General features: G+C 38.0%; 1 protein-coding gene across 1 annotated transcript; it reads left to right on the top strand.

The window, feature by feature from the left end:
* Positions 1–4,360: 4,360 nt before the first annotated feature.
* LOC104592364 (Peptidoglycan-binding LysM domain-containing protein) lies at positions 4,361–16,578 on the top strand. Its single transcript, XM_010251707.3, has 3 exons — positions 4,361–5,015; positions 5,902–6,032; positions 15,240–16,578. Exons 1-3 carry the CDS (start codon positions 4,803–4,805, stop codon positions 16,039–16,041), a joined length of 1,146 nt encoding a protein of 381 aa, XP_010250009.1. The 5' UTR covers positions 4,361–4,802; the 3' UTR covers positions 16,042–16,578.
* The last annotated feature ends 395 nt before the right edge of the window (positions 16,579–16,973 follow it).

A 16,973-nucleotide genomic window follows, 5' to 3' on the forward strand; every position in this document is an offset into this window, starting at 1 on the left:
TTTTGGAGCAACGACATTGATGCCAACATGGCACTGAAAGGGTCGAGGATTCCATGATTTCTCGACCTCAGCTAAAATTGAGTATCGATCCATGGCCAAGATAGCTTGTGAGTCACTAGCTTCTCACTGATCTCATCATTCTTCTTTAGCCTACTAATCTCTATTCTGATAATCAAGTAGCACCATACATTTCAAACAATCCAATTTTCCATATTGAGCTAGATCATAGATTGCCACTTTGTTCGTGAGAAAATCAGCAAGTCCAATGTCCTTCAGCCCATGCATGCAGCCTCCCAACCCAAGTGGCAATAGGATTTATCCCAAGTCTCTGCTACAAGTAGTGATCAAACTAATCGAGGCACCACCACCCCAACTGGCCAATCTTGAGATTCAGGCCTAAGGCCTAAATTAGGACTAGGCCCAAGGTCAAGCCCGGTCTTTCTAACTCGAGCTCAACCTGTATTATAATTTGATACACTTAGGTTGGGTTTCAGCTGATCAACGAACTAACTCTAATCCATATAAAATTTTGGACCAGATCAGTCCAGATTTAGGTTTGGCCCGCCCAAGTTGCACTTAGGGGGTGTCAATGGACCGGTTTTGGATTGGACTCCATCCAAACCAAAATCAATTTGGATGGATTGGACGGTCCAACAAGACATATTGAATTGGACCAGTCCAAACCAAGGTTCTAAATATCGACACAGCCTGTGTCGGTACATTTTTTTAAGTTATTTTTTTTCAAAACCGGTTCAGAGGGTTCGTTTAAGGCCCGACTACCCTTTGAACCGATGGCTGACCCAATACAACCCCTGGAGGGGTGTACCGGCACGATACGTATCGATACTTTGAACCTTGGTTCAGACTTAATGGTCCAAAGTATTTATTGGATTGGATTGGACCTAGTCCATCCATAATGTATTTATACTGGACTGGGTTGGATTGAGCCAATATCAGGCATTGATAGAAGATAAGAATATAGATATCAATAAATCAGGTTTGGATTAAAATTAATCTAAATTAAAACAAATTTGAACAAATTAGATAATCTAACATTGAATTAGACCGGCCCAAAATAATCCAAAGTATTTATTGGATTTACTTAGACCTGGTCCATTTGTAATTTACTCACATTGAACTGAATCGGATTCGACCGAATCCAGTCCAATTGACACCCCTAAATCTGCACCCGTAGTGGGTTGTGAATTATTCTTATTTTATATTTACACATTCCGATCTTCTACACACACCTACCTCTGCGGACTGCGGCTGTGGACCTGTGGTGTACTAGGGGTAGAGTTATTGTGGGCAGAGATCCGGACTGATGTATGAATACTAAGAATTGTCTTGTTTGGCACCGACTCTTGTAAATGAAATTAGACTCAAATACAGACCACTTCAGCCGTTATCAAACAGCCCCAGTGGAACAACTTGATCAAATTACTGTGACACTGAATCCAATCGTAGGGTCAGTCTTAGACAACAAACAGACTCAAATCAGGTCCGACATAGAAGGTTCCAAATGGGATTGGCCAGATGGATGGTCCACACCCTCGGAATAATTGAAGATACATGTGATCAAAGAAAACCAGCACTGTCAAGCCCAAATCCACTGAGCAAAAATTATTGTTTTACCCTCCAATAATACAAGATTCTTCACCAAACCCAGCACGAGCACATGGTCTCTACAGTGTTTTGGCAAGGGTAGGGCTTGTCTTTTCATTAAAAAAAAGTTGCAGACAGCATTTCCACCATGATTCCTCACCCCCTTATTTCCCATTAATTAATCAATCAATTCAGGATTAAGTAGTAGTCTTTGTCAAAAGCAGAGCTTTTTCCTTCTGAGATTAGAAGGTGAGAATAGTTCTGTCGGCAATTACAAGTACGGATACTCAAAGCAATGCATTTACTGTGTTTGTAATTACAATAACACCCATTTAGTAACATTTATTGATTTATAAGCAATGGGTTTTTATGACTTTTTACTACAATTGTATCTGGTTTATAAAAGAAATGGAATGTTCAATTGTCCACCACAGAAGGAAATATAATATGAGTGCAAATTTAATGAATCCAGCTATAAAGGATATTTTTTTACCACATCAATTTCAATCTTTTTCAGGTTTATAGACAGCAACAATGATGTAGCAACTTCATGTGTCATTCCATAACGACGCCAAAACTTTGGTTCATTAATATCTGCTATGTTTTTGGTGAGTTTTACCATTTATGTGGATGTGGACACGTGGCATACATGCAAGTGATTAGAATTCAATGTGCCCCACAGAAAACGCAGATCTACTGATTGTATGGCTCTGATTGTTATTGCCCGGTTGATGATCTAGTTGGTTGAGGTTTATGAATTGGAGCTCCCTGGTCATTACAATTAGACTAATTGCACTTGCAAGGTGGCTGGCCCAACCTAATGTGGTGGTCGAACCGGTAGGTTTGGTCCAAGACAAAACATGGGGCAGGGTTGGTGTTGTCAACTTCATAAGAATTGGATAAAATATTAAGAGCTGAAATGCATGAATTGATTGCCTTGTTGCTTTTTGGGCATTTTAAATTTTTAATAGTTGAAGACTTGAAGCTGAAGTTAGGTTGATTATTATATTCTTGAATATTTTATTATTTTATTATTTATTTACTAAAAATTAATTAAGCAATAAGTCATTCATTTCATCTACTTCAGCTATCATCAAGTAACCCTTTAGACTGATGGATTTAAACTAACAAAGTGGTTGTTTTTAGATTTAAACCCTACATTCCCATGCTTATGGTTCAATTAAGGGAAAATTTTCAATTAACCCTATACTTTGGGCCTATTGCCACTTTGGTCCCCGAATTTCAAAATACAATAATTCAGTACTCAAATTTTTAAAACGTGTCAATCCATTACTTGTTGTTAACCAGCTCGTTAACCAACCGTTAAGTGACATTTGAAAAGACAAATGATCTTTGAGTGTCATCTAATTTTTTTTATCAACCATCCAAATGTTGATAAAAAAATGAATAGTCATAAATCCTTGCCTCTTCTGTTTAAGAAAGTTGAGCATTTATATCTTTGAAAATGTCACTTAATGACTGGTTAACGACATGTACTGAATTGGCATATTTTAAAAGTTCAGATACTAATTTGTCACATTTTAAAGTTCAGGGACCAAAATTGCATTAGGTCCAAAATACATGGTACTAATCGAAAATTTTCCCTTCAATTAATCAACTTATTTTGAATTATATAAGGAATTCATTCGGAAATATTGACTTTAACAAATGTTTCATTCTTATTTATTTATTTATCGAGATACTGCATTTTTTGGGAAAATTACTTACTACCACCTTGTATTTTGGGGGTATTGACACTTACCCCCAAACTTTCATTTGTGACAAATAAACTTTTGGTTGATTCTAGTAACTTTGCAAATAAATAAATAAAATAAATTAAGTATAACATAAAATGAAAAATAAAGGGAAAAGTGGAAAGTTACAAATAATACAAGATATACAACAAAAAATTGAAGAAAAAGAGGAAAATATAACAAAATATAAAAAAGAAAAATTATGAAAATACAAAAACGTTGAAAAATACAAGAAATATAATGATTCTCGGATTAGCTGAATGCCTTAACTATGTAATAAGCTATGGAACCAATGAAAATGTCACATGCCAATGACTGGAGCCCACACCGAGAGAGTTGTAGGCCTCATGTATTTTTATGACTGGTGTGGAAGGTTCAAAATATCAATACGCCCGATACGCCGTGGCGAATCGATACTATTTTTTTTTTCTGAAATCGGTTTAGAGGGGTCGGTTTAGGTCTCCTCCATCCCCTGAAGCAGTCAGACCCCCGATACACCCACTATAGAGGCGTATTGGTGGGGTCTCGAAACGATACGTATCAGCCAATATGGGCCAATACATGTCGATACTTTGAACCTTAATGTTAATATTAATTATCTCTCACTCTGAATGGCCATTTCAATAAATTTACCTTTTCTGTTATATTTGTCAACTAGGCAGGGGAAAAGTGTTGAAATCTGAAAATTCAGGGTTGGTCTTTGTAACAAATGAGAGTTTTGGTGGGTTAAATGTTAGTACTCCCATATTATAAGGTGGCAGTATGTAATTTATCTTTTTTGGCTTCGGCTCGCCAAATACGAACCAGATCGTGCAGAAGCAAAACTGCAGATGCCCCCGAACCGATTCGATAGGTTCGGGAGATATGACGGATTTACTACCGTTTAACCCGATCCATCTTTTATCTTTGAAAGGATTGAAATACCATAAGCACAACTTTCAAACCACTACAATACTGACACGTGTACTTTGTAGCATAAAACGCGCGTATAAATTCTCACGTTACGAACCCCCCTCCGGCCCCGGAATCTCTCCCTCCGCCCTTTCTGACTTTCTTCATTGAAGCGGATGCTATTGATATCTGAAGAAAGCACGCATTTTCAAGCGTAATTCCACCAAAAGTACAGTTGAATCCGATCAGGAGATAATAAAAGCCCTAATTTCAGTCGATCTAGCGCTTCACCTCTTCGTTTTGGTGATCATTTTGGGTGGAAACGTTTTGGGGCGAAACTTCATCTTTTCTGCGTTGAGATACAGTGAGTTTTGTGAATTCTGATCGGATTTTGGTGCGTCATTGCCGGATCTGCGGAAAGGGCGGGGGAATTTCAGGTTTCTAAATGTTGGGTTCCCTTTAAAGGGTTAGAAATGAGGATACGAAGGGAATTTTTGATGTTTTGAGGAAAGGCTTTTAGGGTTTGACTGGTTGGGGAGGGTTGTATTAGATATGCTGACTGATAGTGGTTGGGTTAATGGGAATCATGTTGTAGATCGGGTGGCCGGAGTAGGAGGCAACCATCCGACAATGTCATCGAGCCTTTTGTTAACTCCTTCGTCATCCCCGTCGCCATCTTCGTCTAATGGTGCCGTTAATTACATTGAACACTATGTGTCCAAGTTCGATACTCTTGCCGGCGTCGCCATCAAATACGGAGTTGAGGTACAAGATCCATAGAAAAGAAAGATAATGTTCAATGAAGAGAATTTTCTTATGTTGTTCTGTATTATTGAATGTATGGTTTAGAAAAAAAATTGGCTTTTCCGATCCCGTACAAATAAGTAGTTTGATTTTTCACTTTTCTCTGTGATCTCTATTTATGTCGAAATTCAAACACTGTTTTGCAAAGGAGGCTGAATTGGAAACTGGAGTAGGGAAAGGAAAGATATATTGTCCTGAAAGTTTCTCTTTGTTATGAACTATTGTATGGAGCTAATTATTTGGGACCGAAACAAATTTGAACAGAAATAACATGATTTTGCTATCCAGAATAAATGTAAAACAAAAATACAAAGGAAGAAAATGCTTTCTTGTCCTGAAGAAACAGGATGCATATAGCTGGTACAGGGTACATAAACATCTCTACAATAACATTTCAATGTATTTCCTTGGTGAGTTGTAGCCCACAAGCTGCCCTTGTGGCATAATTTTTACATATTCGCATCTTATTATAGGAGAAATGTGGAATGCAGCTAAAGATTGATTTTAGATTTCTCATATATCGGGAACAAGCAGTGGAAAACTACTATCTGAAGTACGGAAAGATGGGTTATGACCCATTAATGGAATAGCCTAACTGATGTGACAACTATGCAGTTTATGTGAGGGAAAGTAGTCCATGGTTGTTATTCCATGCTGTATGTTTTCTTATTACAGTGTTTAGTGGGTTTAATTCCTGTATCCCGTTTTCCACTCCTGCTCCTGCATACTGGTACTGAAAAGACTGGCTGTTGTATGTGTCAGGAGAGTCATTCCTTATTGTTTTCTGTCAATATATTGAGATGGTTGATTCTATCTTTATTGGGGTGCAATTGTCGTGGTGTTTCAGGTGGCAGACATTAAAAGAATGAATGGCTTGGTCACAGATCGTCAAATGTTTGCTCTCAAGTCGCTGCGGATACCATTACCAGGAAGGCATGCACCATCTTCAAGTATATCGAATGGCTTAGTTACCCAAGGGTATTATTTATGAATTTTGATAAAGAGCTATTACTTTCATTTTCTACTCTTTTTCATCATTTAACTTATCATGTTACAACCATTTCTTATGTCTTGGAAGTTACAAGATACCTTGTATGTCTCAATGGCATGCTGGCATCCAATTATTGATTTCTGTTTGTGTGTGATTTTTTGTATTACTTCCTTGCTTCCTTTGCTGTAGATGGTATCCTATTTCTTTGACCTGGTCTATGCAATGATTTTTTATGACTTAATTCAAGGGACATAAGATCTTTCTTTTTTGCTCATTTCTTTCCTCAAACAATCAACTTTTAGAGATCAGTTAAAAATTTGTGTTCATAAGGAAACTTCTTTAACGCTTTGTTAAAAGCACAAGTTATGATGACATATCTAAGAGCAAACATCATGATTGATGGATATCTTCTTGCCTATTCTGCATGTTGTTCCGGCCACTTCTTTTTATCAGCAACAGTAATTAGGCATTTATGTTACAAGTGAAAGTCATAAACCCCAACATTCCAAAGTTTTTACAATGAAGGGAACACCAAACCGGTAAATACAGCCACAGGCTGAAATTTAACTATTATTATCGGACTACATATTTACAACATTATTCCCCAAGCCTGGTCCCTACTTAGAGAGACAGCTACAGGATAATGTCTTTCTTCTTGCTTTTTTATTCTATATTTTATAATTATCTGCTTCAAGCAGTTTTGTAAAATGTAGCCACCTAGGTGATCCCCCAGACAGGCAACTTATTGTCTTGGTTAGGTCATATTACAACACTGATAATCTATTTAATAGCATGTATGCACTTTATGATATACATAAAATAGACATTTACATAGGACCAGTGCTTGGTGTAATGGTATAATTTCAGGCTGACAAGTATGAGACTGTGGATTTGAGTATGAGAGCAAGTATCTAGTCCATTTTGTGCAAAAGTGGGCATTCACCTAGGGGGGCCCTTGCTTGGTTTCTGTTTCTAGTCCACTTCTAGATGGAGCCAGCATTTGGTAATGGCCTTTTAAACTGGGCGATCACCTAGATGTTTTGACAGCATTGATTTCAAGGGTAATCCCCAAACCACCACACCCATTTCCAACTATAAATTTTCTTTTTATGTATCACTAAGAAGATAATTGAATTTATTAATAAAACTATAAAAATGAATTTATTAATTAATAGATAAATATGTAAGGAATACTGAATACAGTTCCCACCTTGATGTCTCAAAACATTTAGTTGTACATGTGATGTAGTAGCATGTAAAGTTGAGGGTATGGAGTTCGTTCAGACAGCAACTTGGAGAAGATCTCTAAAGGCTGAAGACTGTAAAGCAAAGGGCCTGCTCTTCAAAAGGCACAGAGTGAATGAGGAGACCACATTGACGATCAGGGAAATAAGAAGAGCCATGGTACTATTGGTAGGATTGGAGGTGATCGAGTGGTTCCGACTGTTCATGGATGGTGTACTACAAGTGGGTAAGGATTTGCCTTGGAAGAGTTCAAAAGAAGAGGATGGAAGAAGGTATTTTGCAGAAAAAAGATGGAACAAGAACAGTAGATTCTTCTCTCTATATGAGTTTTTTGGGGAAGGCAAGAAGTAGCTGGTATGCTTTCCTGAAAGAAGGAATGGATCAAGCTGGAGGGAGATTAAAAATCTACTACAGGACTTTCTGACTCTGATGAAGGAAGGGAGTGAGATAAAACAGAAAAATGGAGAAATAGCAGGACCTAGCTCAGAGAATGTAATAGAACATTGTCTTGGGAAGGTAGTATAATTGGGAGAACAGATTGTGGTGAATGGACTGGGAGTTGGTAAAATGGTATACAACACAGAGGAGGAGGATTAGGAATAGAAGCTGGTGGTTGAAGTACGTAAGAAACCAGAAAACTGGAGAGAAATAGTAGTCGAGCTGGTCAAGGAATTAAAGATAAAAGGTCCAGTGATATTCACTCCTTTTGAAGACTGTAAAGCATTGTTAGGCTTAGTAGGGAACATTCTGGATATCAGAGCGTTGAATTTTCAGCTGAGTACTGGAGTGGCTACAGTTATGAGATGGTCCCTGGTTCAAATTCGAAGGATGTCTTTGTGGAAGATGGAGTTACCATTTCGGGTTGTTGTTCTACCCTTTCCATTTGTGGAAGATGGAGGTCTTTGAATCAATTTCTTCTTTACGCAAGGCACGTATTGAAGGAATTTTCACTTAGACCTTTGATTAGCGGCCATGAACGTGTGTGGAGTAAAGCCTAAAGAAATTCCATGGAAGGTTGACATCTTTTGTGGTAATAGCTTCTACTCATTTTGGCTCTTGACCTCCATTGAAGCTACTCTGTGGAGGGATTCTAGGGGGTGGAAGATGAAGAGCTTGAAGAAGATTACTTACATGGATCATAGGGATTTGCCCATTCAAAATTGGTTGGTAACGTTGAAAGATTTCAGAAGCGTGCAAGTAAAGGCAAAACAATAGAGGGTTGTAGGACCTATCGGGGTTCTAACAGATGGAGTAAATGCACAACCAGGAGTTCAACATTTTTGTTTTGGATAAATAACCAGGAGTTTAACATTCTTGAAGCAGTTTGGAGCACATTAACTTACCCAAACCAAGTACTGAGCCAATCCAAAAGTTGAGGGCTGAACCAGACAATCATTGTGGGGGTGAGACTAAAAACGGGTGTTAAATAGTCTTTGTACTGGGCTAAGAACTTTAGACCTCTGATTAGGAACTAACAACTTAGAAGCTGAGAACTCAGATGGGCTGAGGTTACAAAGAGGAAAGGGGTCATGTGAGAACTTAGATCAACATGTGACCAATAAAGAAAGGGCCAGAGGGACAAGAGACAGTAAGGGAGGTGTATCATCATCCCAGATACACCCCAATTTGAAGATAGGTAGCTTGACTGAGAATGCAGAGACAAGGTTTGCTTGGTGACCAAGGTCGATCTCTTATTCCACTAGCCTAGACCATCAAAAATCCAAGGTATGAAAGGAAAAAAGACGGCAAAGATGAATTTGATTCAAAGTGGGTTAATTGTTAGGAGGAGAAGAGTGGTGATGAATCTACAAAGATTCCAGTATTGTTAGTGTTGAGAGCAGACCTGGCAAGCACTTCATGGTGGAAGGGGATTTTTGCACAAGTCTACTCTTTGGTGGTTCTTCACCAACCTTGGCTCAAAAATTTTTGAGACCGCAAAAGATCTCTGATCTGAAAGTTTCTCTCGGTGAGGCAAACATCTCAACTTTAGGTAGAGAAGATCCTTCTCTTAATATGAGACAAAGCCAGGGTGCTTGTAGATTGGCTTCTACTTCTCCCGTTCTGGTCAACAAGGCTGCAAGCACTCTCCTTTCCCTTAAAAGCTTGACAAATGTTGATTTGGAGGAGGTAGCTCCCAACTTAAAGCCCTCTTGTTGGTTGGGACGTTGGGTCTACTGGTCTCTTGATTCTCCCTGTTCTTGGTACGCTGTGTCAAGATTTTTCAATTTTTGATTTTATTTTGGCTAACAACCCCACTTCCCCAATTGCTCTTGTTGTCCAGCCTGCAGGTGAGTCCACCTCTTGTCTAGAAGCTACTACGTCTAGTGATTCTGTGCTAGAAACTGAAGTGTTAGGGGATGTTGAGACTATAGAAAATTCTAAGGAAGAAGGAGAGAGAATTTAGGAATTGATAATGCAATTGTTTGATCAACTGGTGGAGGAGCTAGGGACAAGGATTCGAAAGGTTGAGGAGGGTGATACTCCTTTCCTCAGTCCTTGGAAAGGAGGAAAAATAGGCTGACGAGGGGGCAAATAAATAAAAAAGGAGTAGAAGAGAGGGCCAAAAAAAAGAGATAGTTTCGGATCATAAGAAAATTCCTAATAAGAAGGAAGGAGAGACACCAAAGAGGAGAAAGAAAAAATTGGGTGAGGTGGAGAGGCTCAAATGTGAAATGGATTATGAGAAAGGGTGTATAAGGAGGAAGAGAGGAAACTATGTTAATAAAGAGCAATATTTGGGTATTGTGTTTAGGTGTTCCTTATGAAGTTAATCAGTTGGAATGTGAGAGGATGGGCGAGTTCAAGGAAAAAAAGGTTGATCAGGGAAGTTGTCAGGAAAGAGAAATTTAATCCAGGAACCCAAATTAGTAGAATTGGATAGGAAGGAGGTGGGTAAGAAATGCGTGGTCAGCAAGGTGTTGGGGTTTAAGTTGGGCTTATGCACAATCTTGAGAGGCTTCAGGAGGAATTGTTACAATTTGGAAGGAGGAGGTGATGAAGTGTACAGTAGAACTTATTGGTAACTTTATAGTTACCATTAAATTGAGTGTGGATGGATTGGAATGGGCCTTAACCAATGTTTATGGACCAAACTCTTATAGGGAGAGAAGAATTTTGGGAGGAGTTAGCAGCTATAAGGGTTCTTTGGGAGGGCCTTTAGTGTGTGGGGGGTGATTTTAATGTTATCAGATTTATAAATGAAAAAATGTGTTGTAGTAGCATGTGCTTGGTTAGATCAGTTTGGGCCTCTTTGGAAGCCTAGAAAGAAGCTAACACATATTAAAAAGGAAGTAATGGCTTGAAAAAGTCTTTTGGCTTCATTTTCATCTTGTAGAAATGTCAAGGGAGAAAAATTGGAAAAAGACAAAAGTGGGGTCCAAACAAGATGCAATTCTTTCATTGAAGTTCTTGGCATCTCAAGATCAGGGTTTGAAGTCTTCTAGAAATTGAATATTGTTAATGAATTGAAATTACTTTTTATACCAACTTTTAAACCTACCAGATAGTGATATTATGATTTACTATTTTTAGTAATTTCTGGTGTCTTCACATTAAGTTAGTTTTAATGTGATTAGTAAGGTGTCATTAGAGTTGTTTTTAGGAGTCAAGAGTCCTTGTTTGAATGTTCCTATGGGTTTGTTTTTGTTTTGAAGTGATTAGACATTGTTTTAGGTCAGTTTTGTAGTCCAAATTAAAGAGTTCATTTGCTGAAATAAAGTTGGTTTATTGAATTCTGGTTGTTACCAGGAATTTCTTCTCTTTCCCCCTTTTCTCTCACCTATTTCTTCTTCTAAGTGATCTATCATTTTTCCATTTACCCTAACACCAAGAGCTCTCTCTCTTTTGTGGACAGCAAGCTGTCTAGTTGCTTCTTCATCCTTATTCTTCATGTTTAATCACTCAAAGCCCCTGAACTTTGCAAAGCCTACCACTAGATATGAAATTTGTATGACCCCTACCTTATCCCACATCAACATGGAAGTATTTTACCTATTTTCATCTCTATTTTATTCCACGTTTTATTTATTTGCAAAAAGGTGGGGGTTTTTTTGGCAAATGAATTTCTATTTTTAAGAAAGGAAATGGACTAGAAGCAAAATCATTGGGAGAAAAATGGTAGGGGTTCGAGGCAGAGAAAAAGAAAAGGAAGAATGGACCTGGTTTGTCACCATATTGAAAGTGCAAAGCAGTGGAAAGATTTCCTGTTTGTAGAAGTGGGCGGTGGTGCCAACTCCAGGGATCTGTCTCAGATCAAGAGGTTGAAGAAGGATCAAGGAAGATACTTGATTAATATACAAGTTGAATCAAGAGTTGAAGTTGTTGATCAGAACTTTGGCATGAATGGTAATTAGAAGGTTGCATTTCAATTTGAGAGCAAGGATTTGGATTGGGAAGACTCGGAAGATGGTGTGGGCCGTGCGACCAAGACATTTCAAAAGTTTGAGGTTGTTTAGGAGCCAGTGGAGATTATATAAGAGGGTGTTACATTTGTATATGCTGATGAGGTGCAGGAGGTGAGCTCTCTTTCATCAATTGGGGAGGATCATCAAAGATCAGCTGATGGAAACATTGAGAAAGTTGATCCTGAGATTTCCAATTGTATTTCTTCTTTGAATTCTAATGGTGTAGTGGGGCAATGGCTTAGAGTTGGTTGCTACTTTTTGTAGCTGAGTATGCACCATTGAAGCTTCCAAGAAAATTTTGGGTACTTGGAAGATTAGAAAGGCCTTGGCTGTAGGACTGAGTTCTTTTTTTTTTGGTAATAGTAGGACTGAGGTTTAGTTTGCTGATGCTGTTGAAGAAATTAACAGGCACAATTAATTCTCATATTTTCCATGTAACCAAGAATTACTTGTGCCTAAAAGACTTATTGGGGTGTGTCCTAGTAACAAATTTAAAAGGTTGTATAAGAGAAAACAAGTAAAATTAAGGTAAGATTCAATCGGTTTGTGAGAAGATTGCAGAAGATTCAAGGAGGAAAGCAGGTGTTGAGAATCTTGACAAAGTGAGGATGGTAGAGAAAAAATTGGATCTGGAAAAAGTTGTCGATAAGGAAGTTCAAATTTGTAAAATAATGGGTTTTTTTTTTGGGCGGTGGGGGTTTTGCAAGAAGAGCTTTCCTGGAGTTGGGGATGAATTGAAGGATTTGGGGGATTGATTAGTAAAGCTGGTGACAGGTTGGTTGTGGGAGTTTTATTGGTTCTGATTGGGGGGGGGGGTGTCTGAGGGGTTCTAGGTTGGTCTGTTTGGTTTTGGGTGATGATGTTCAAGTGTGTTGGTTTTTCTTTTTCTTTTTTTTTTCTGGTTTCTATGTGTGAGGAGTGAGCTGTCGTTGTTTTTTTGTGTTCTTTTTCCTCTTAGGTGATGTCTTATAACCTTTTCCTCTTGTATTTTTTCCTTTTAATGAAATTATTATTTTGCTATCAAAAAAGAAAAGAACAAGATATTCCATTCTGTTTTTATATGATATATGGAGGAAATGCAGCTAAGATAATACAATAATGAATTTGAATCATTTCAATTTAATCTTACCATGGTTAAAGAGCTTTGAAGATAGGCTATCAATAACAAGATTCAAGGGTATTAAACACTGTTTTGTTCACAAAATGATGCCATGCAGCCTCATTTTTAAAAGATAATCAGTCTTTGTATTCAATGAAGAGGACTGTACTACCACTCCCTTTGATTAGCTGATAGAATCTGTATGACAATGCACAAGTTTCTCACTTCATTTGTTCCCGGCTCTGTGAGGGCAATTCCTCAACTCTTCAAGTCTTCCTGTACAGAGTCCTTCCCATCACATGTTAGGCAGCTAGATTTGGCACAATATCTGACACAAACAATAAAAAACAACTTGACAATGTTGTTTTCAGTAGATAAAATGTTAAAAGATACCATAGAAGTCTCCAATGATCATGAAACTTGCACCAGAATGTGTCTAAATAGTACTTCCAGAATTTCATCACTTGGGATTTCTGCCAACTGTACAGCCAGCAGCCTGATAAGATAACAATGTTCTATCCTATGTCTATATAATTCGTGAATGCCAAATGGTAATGTCTAGGTAGAAGAAAATGATTTTTAGGAAGGAAGAAGAAAGAAAGAAAGGAAAAGAGGAGAAAAGAATGAAAGGCCAAAAAGTTCTAGCTGCCAAACATATAGGTTTTATACTCACGAGTAATACATGTATAATTACATAATAACCATTCATTAGTAAAAGATTATAAAAGGAGAAGCCTGTCCTTGACCTTGCATCTCTAACAAATATTAAATATCTGACCTTATAAGTCTGGTATGCTCACATATCCATCAAACTTTTGTCTATGTAACATTTTCAAAACAAATTTCTCGTAGATGTACACAGAACATGTATGTTAGAGACTGCCCTCTTTCAGAGTTATTCCCCAAGTTTTAGCAGAGGTCTTATTTCTAAGTTGGGCAATGGTGGTAGGTTGGCTTTCTGGAAAGACCCTTGGTGTAGCAACTGCCCTCTTCAAGAGTTATTCCCACAGTTGTTTCAGATTGCTGATAATCAAGATGCAGTTGTGGCAGATTGCTATGAGTTTAATGGGTGGACAGTAATCTGGTGTTCTTTTTGGAGGAATTTTCAGGACTGGGAGATTATTAAATCTGCTGAGATGCTGGAGCTTGCTTCAGTTCAGATAGTGGACACTAGCAGTGAAGACAGTTGGAGCTGGAAATGGAATGCAGATGGACTTTTTTCAGTTAAATCTTTTGCTCTCAAGATTTCAGAGAGAAATCTTGTTGCAGTGCCTGCTTCCAGAATTTGGAATCCCATTCCCCCCTCAAAAGCTAATACCCTGGCATGGGCTGCCACTCTGGATAGATGTTTAACTAAAGCAAATCTGTCTAAAAGAGGGGGTGCAGGTCCCTGACCAGATTTGTTTGCTGTGTGGGCAGGCTTGGAGGAAACAATTCACCTGTTCCTCCATTGCACTTCTACCTCCCATCTCTGGTGACATTATATTTCAGTGCTGGAGATGCCTTGGGTAATGCCTAGCACAGTGTTGGACCTCCTTTGAAGATGGGAAGTTCAAGGTCTTTCAAAGTTGGCAAGCAATGTTTGGGTCTCTGTTCCAGCTGCAGTGATTAGCACTATCTGGACTGAAAGAAATAGCAGGCTTTTACAGAGACCTCTAAGGAAGTGGAAGAATTAGTTTCTTTTTCTTTTGGGATGCTGGTTTCCTGGGTTTCAGCTGCAAAGGGGTTTCAGTTCAGCAGCATAACCTGGGGATGCTGTTGAGGTGTAGGAGTCTGTGGGGGCTATAGTTTGTAGTTCTATTGTTGGTTGTGCTCGTCCAATCTAAGGTGTTCTCTTGGGGGACTTGCTGTATTCTATCTGTGTTTTTTAATAAAACTTTACCTCTTTCCCAAAAAAAACATGAATGTTAGAAACTGTAGCTGTCATAATACTCATAAAAGATTCTTCTCACCCTGAATGTCATGTTATATTTAAAATCAGAATAGGATACATCTCACTGGTTGGATTCTTAGAAAATGAAGTGTCTAAAAACTTGACATTTCTATTCATCAAAAAAAAACTTGACATTTCTTGATCTATATATGGTTAATTTGTTCTAACTTGGATTAGCTTTAAGTCTTTCGCTTCAAGATGTCTAGCTTGATCTTGTATCAATTCTTTTTCTTTTCTTTTCTTTTTTTCAGACAAGTGTCAAAATTCTTCTACTAGGATAAAATGTGATTCATTCTAGATTCCATTGATTTCAGAAAATGCTAATACAATCTCAAGATCAGCACTTTCTTTCCAACAAAATTAGATGAACACTTAGAAAATGTTACCAAGAAAAGTGAAAATATTTCTTTTACTATATATTATTTTTACTAGATTATTTGAGCCACCATGCTCTAGATATAAAACATAACATCAGCTGTTCATGATGGCTTACTATACTTGGGATTTCTTGCAGAAAGAGCAGCATTGAACAGACCCCAAGTAGACAATCTCACTCAGACTTGTTGGAATCCTTCCAGTCCCTCGGGTTGAAATCCCCCCAACGAAGGGTTTCTCCAGCCATGAGCACCCTACAGGGCTATTACGGGCTTAAACCTTCAACTAGTAATGGTACATTAGAAGGCACTGAAATGGCAGTTTACAAATCAGGCAGATCTAATTACTTGGAAGATGGACTACCGCCCAAACCTTCTCCCAGTTCCGATTCCCTTCCAATCCAGCATTGGCCGACAAGAAGCTTGCTTAATAGTTTTGCACTTGAGAATGGTGAACTTTATGAGAATTTGCTGGTTACAGAAGCAGGTGATAGTGAGGCTGAGAGGTCAAATGAGAAATCTGTACGTAGGCGGCAGAAAGCTGAAGATTTTGTTTCTCGCACACCAGAAAAGCTACTGAAAGAGGAAAATAGTGGAGGCAGCAGTGGGTTCTCTGCAATAACAGGAAAGGGTCTTGCCCAAAGGCCAAAATCTGCTAGCCGAACCAATCTTGCATCTGACGCTGAGTCAGCGTGGTTGACTCCTATTCCAGTGGGTCTGGGAGATTCTCTCATGACCAATGGATGCAGCATGGTACGGAAATCATCCAGCACCTCCAACTTGCAAGACCAGGAAAGCAATAACTCATCCATCTGGCCAACTTCAAAGTGGAGTTTGAAAACAGACTTGCAAGCCCTTTCAACTTCAGCTCTCACTAGACCGCTCTTCGATGGCTTGCCCAAGCCTATAACTGGCCTATGGAATAAAGCTGCCCTTGATTAGTACAGTCTCTTCTGCACAGTCCTTTGCATCCAATTTAATTTTCTCTTCCCATTTATATAGAATTAACCCAGAGGCAGGCATTGCCTGATAGATTAATACAGTATATAGAATCAAATCCAGAGCAAGGCAAAATATGGTTATATAGCTCCATATTAGGGAAGAAAGCAAATCGAAGATAGACAAACAAGCCACATTTCTTCTACCAGCAGATGATGTGGCCTGCTAAAAAATTGAAACAAAAACTGTCTATTCTGTGATGAAGTAGTAGTTCAAGTCAGAAACGGAATCATGAGATAAGTTGCTGATGGATGAGGTATGCGACGTTCTTTGTATGTTACGTGCTCATATCACATGCTAGCATGCCTTTTCAGTTGTAGTAATATCATTGGAGGAAGTTGGAATTTATAGTGTCTCATTGTTTTTTTTTTTTTTTTTTTTGGCTTTTGTTATAAAGATACATTTGGATTGGAATATAAACCAAACAAATCAGATGGCTTCTTCGTTCTTTAACAGAAAGGTGTGATATCATTTTCTTAATTACATTGCTTTCCTTCTTCATAATTATATATTGCTTTCGAGTTTGAGAACCCCCTGATTAGTTGTTTACATGTTTACTTTTGTCTTAAATGAGACTTATTTTCTAGTAGACTCATCATTCGAATAACGTTTACTCTGGGCCTGGGAGGAATAGTTCCTTCTTTTTCTTACAGAAGAAGAAGCTCTCATTGCAAGAAGGTGCTTATATTTGCATTCTATACTATTTATTTATTTTTCACTTTTTATGTTTAATGATTTTTTACTTTTGTAAATTATCAAAAAAAAAAGTCAAGTTAACTCAATCTAATAATTCTTAATATTGCTAATTACCTATACAACTTAAAAATTACTAATGTAAGTAATGTTTTTATTTCTTTAAATAATACATATGTTCT

This window comes from Nelumbo nucifera, chromosome 3, assembly GCF_055504915.1.
Source record: "Nelumbo nucifera cultivar China Antique chromosome 3, China Antique-T2T, whole genome shotgun sequence".
NCBI classification, from domain to species: domain Eukaryota; kingdom Viridiplantae; phylum Streptophyta; class Magnoliopsida; order Proteales; family Nelumbonaceae; genus Nelumbo; species Nelumbo nucifera.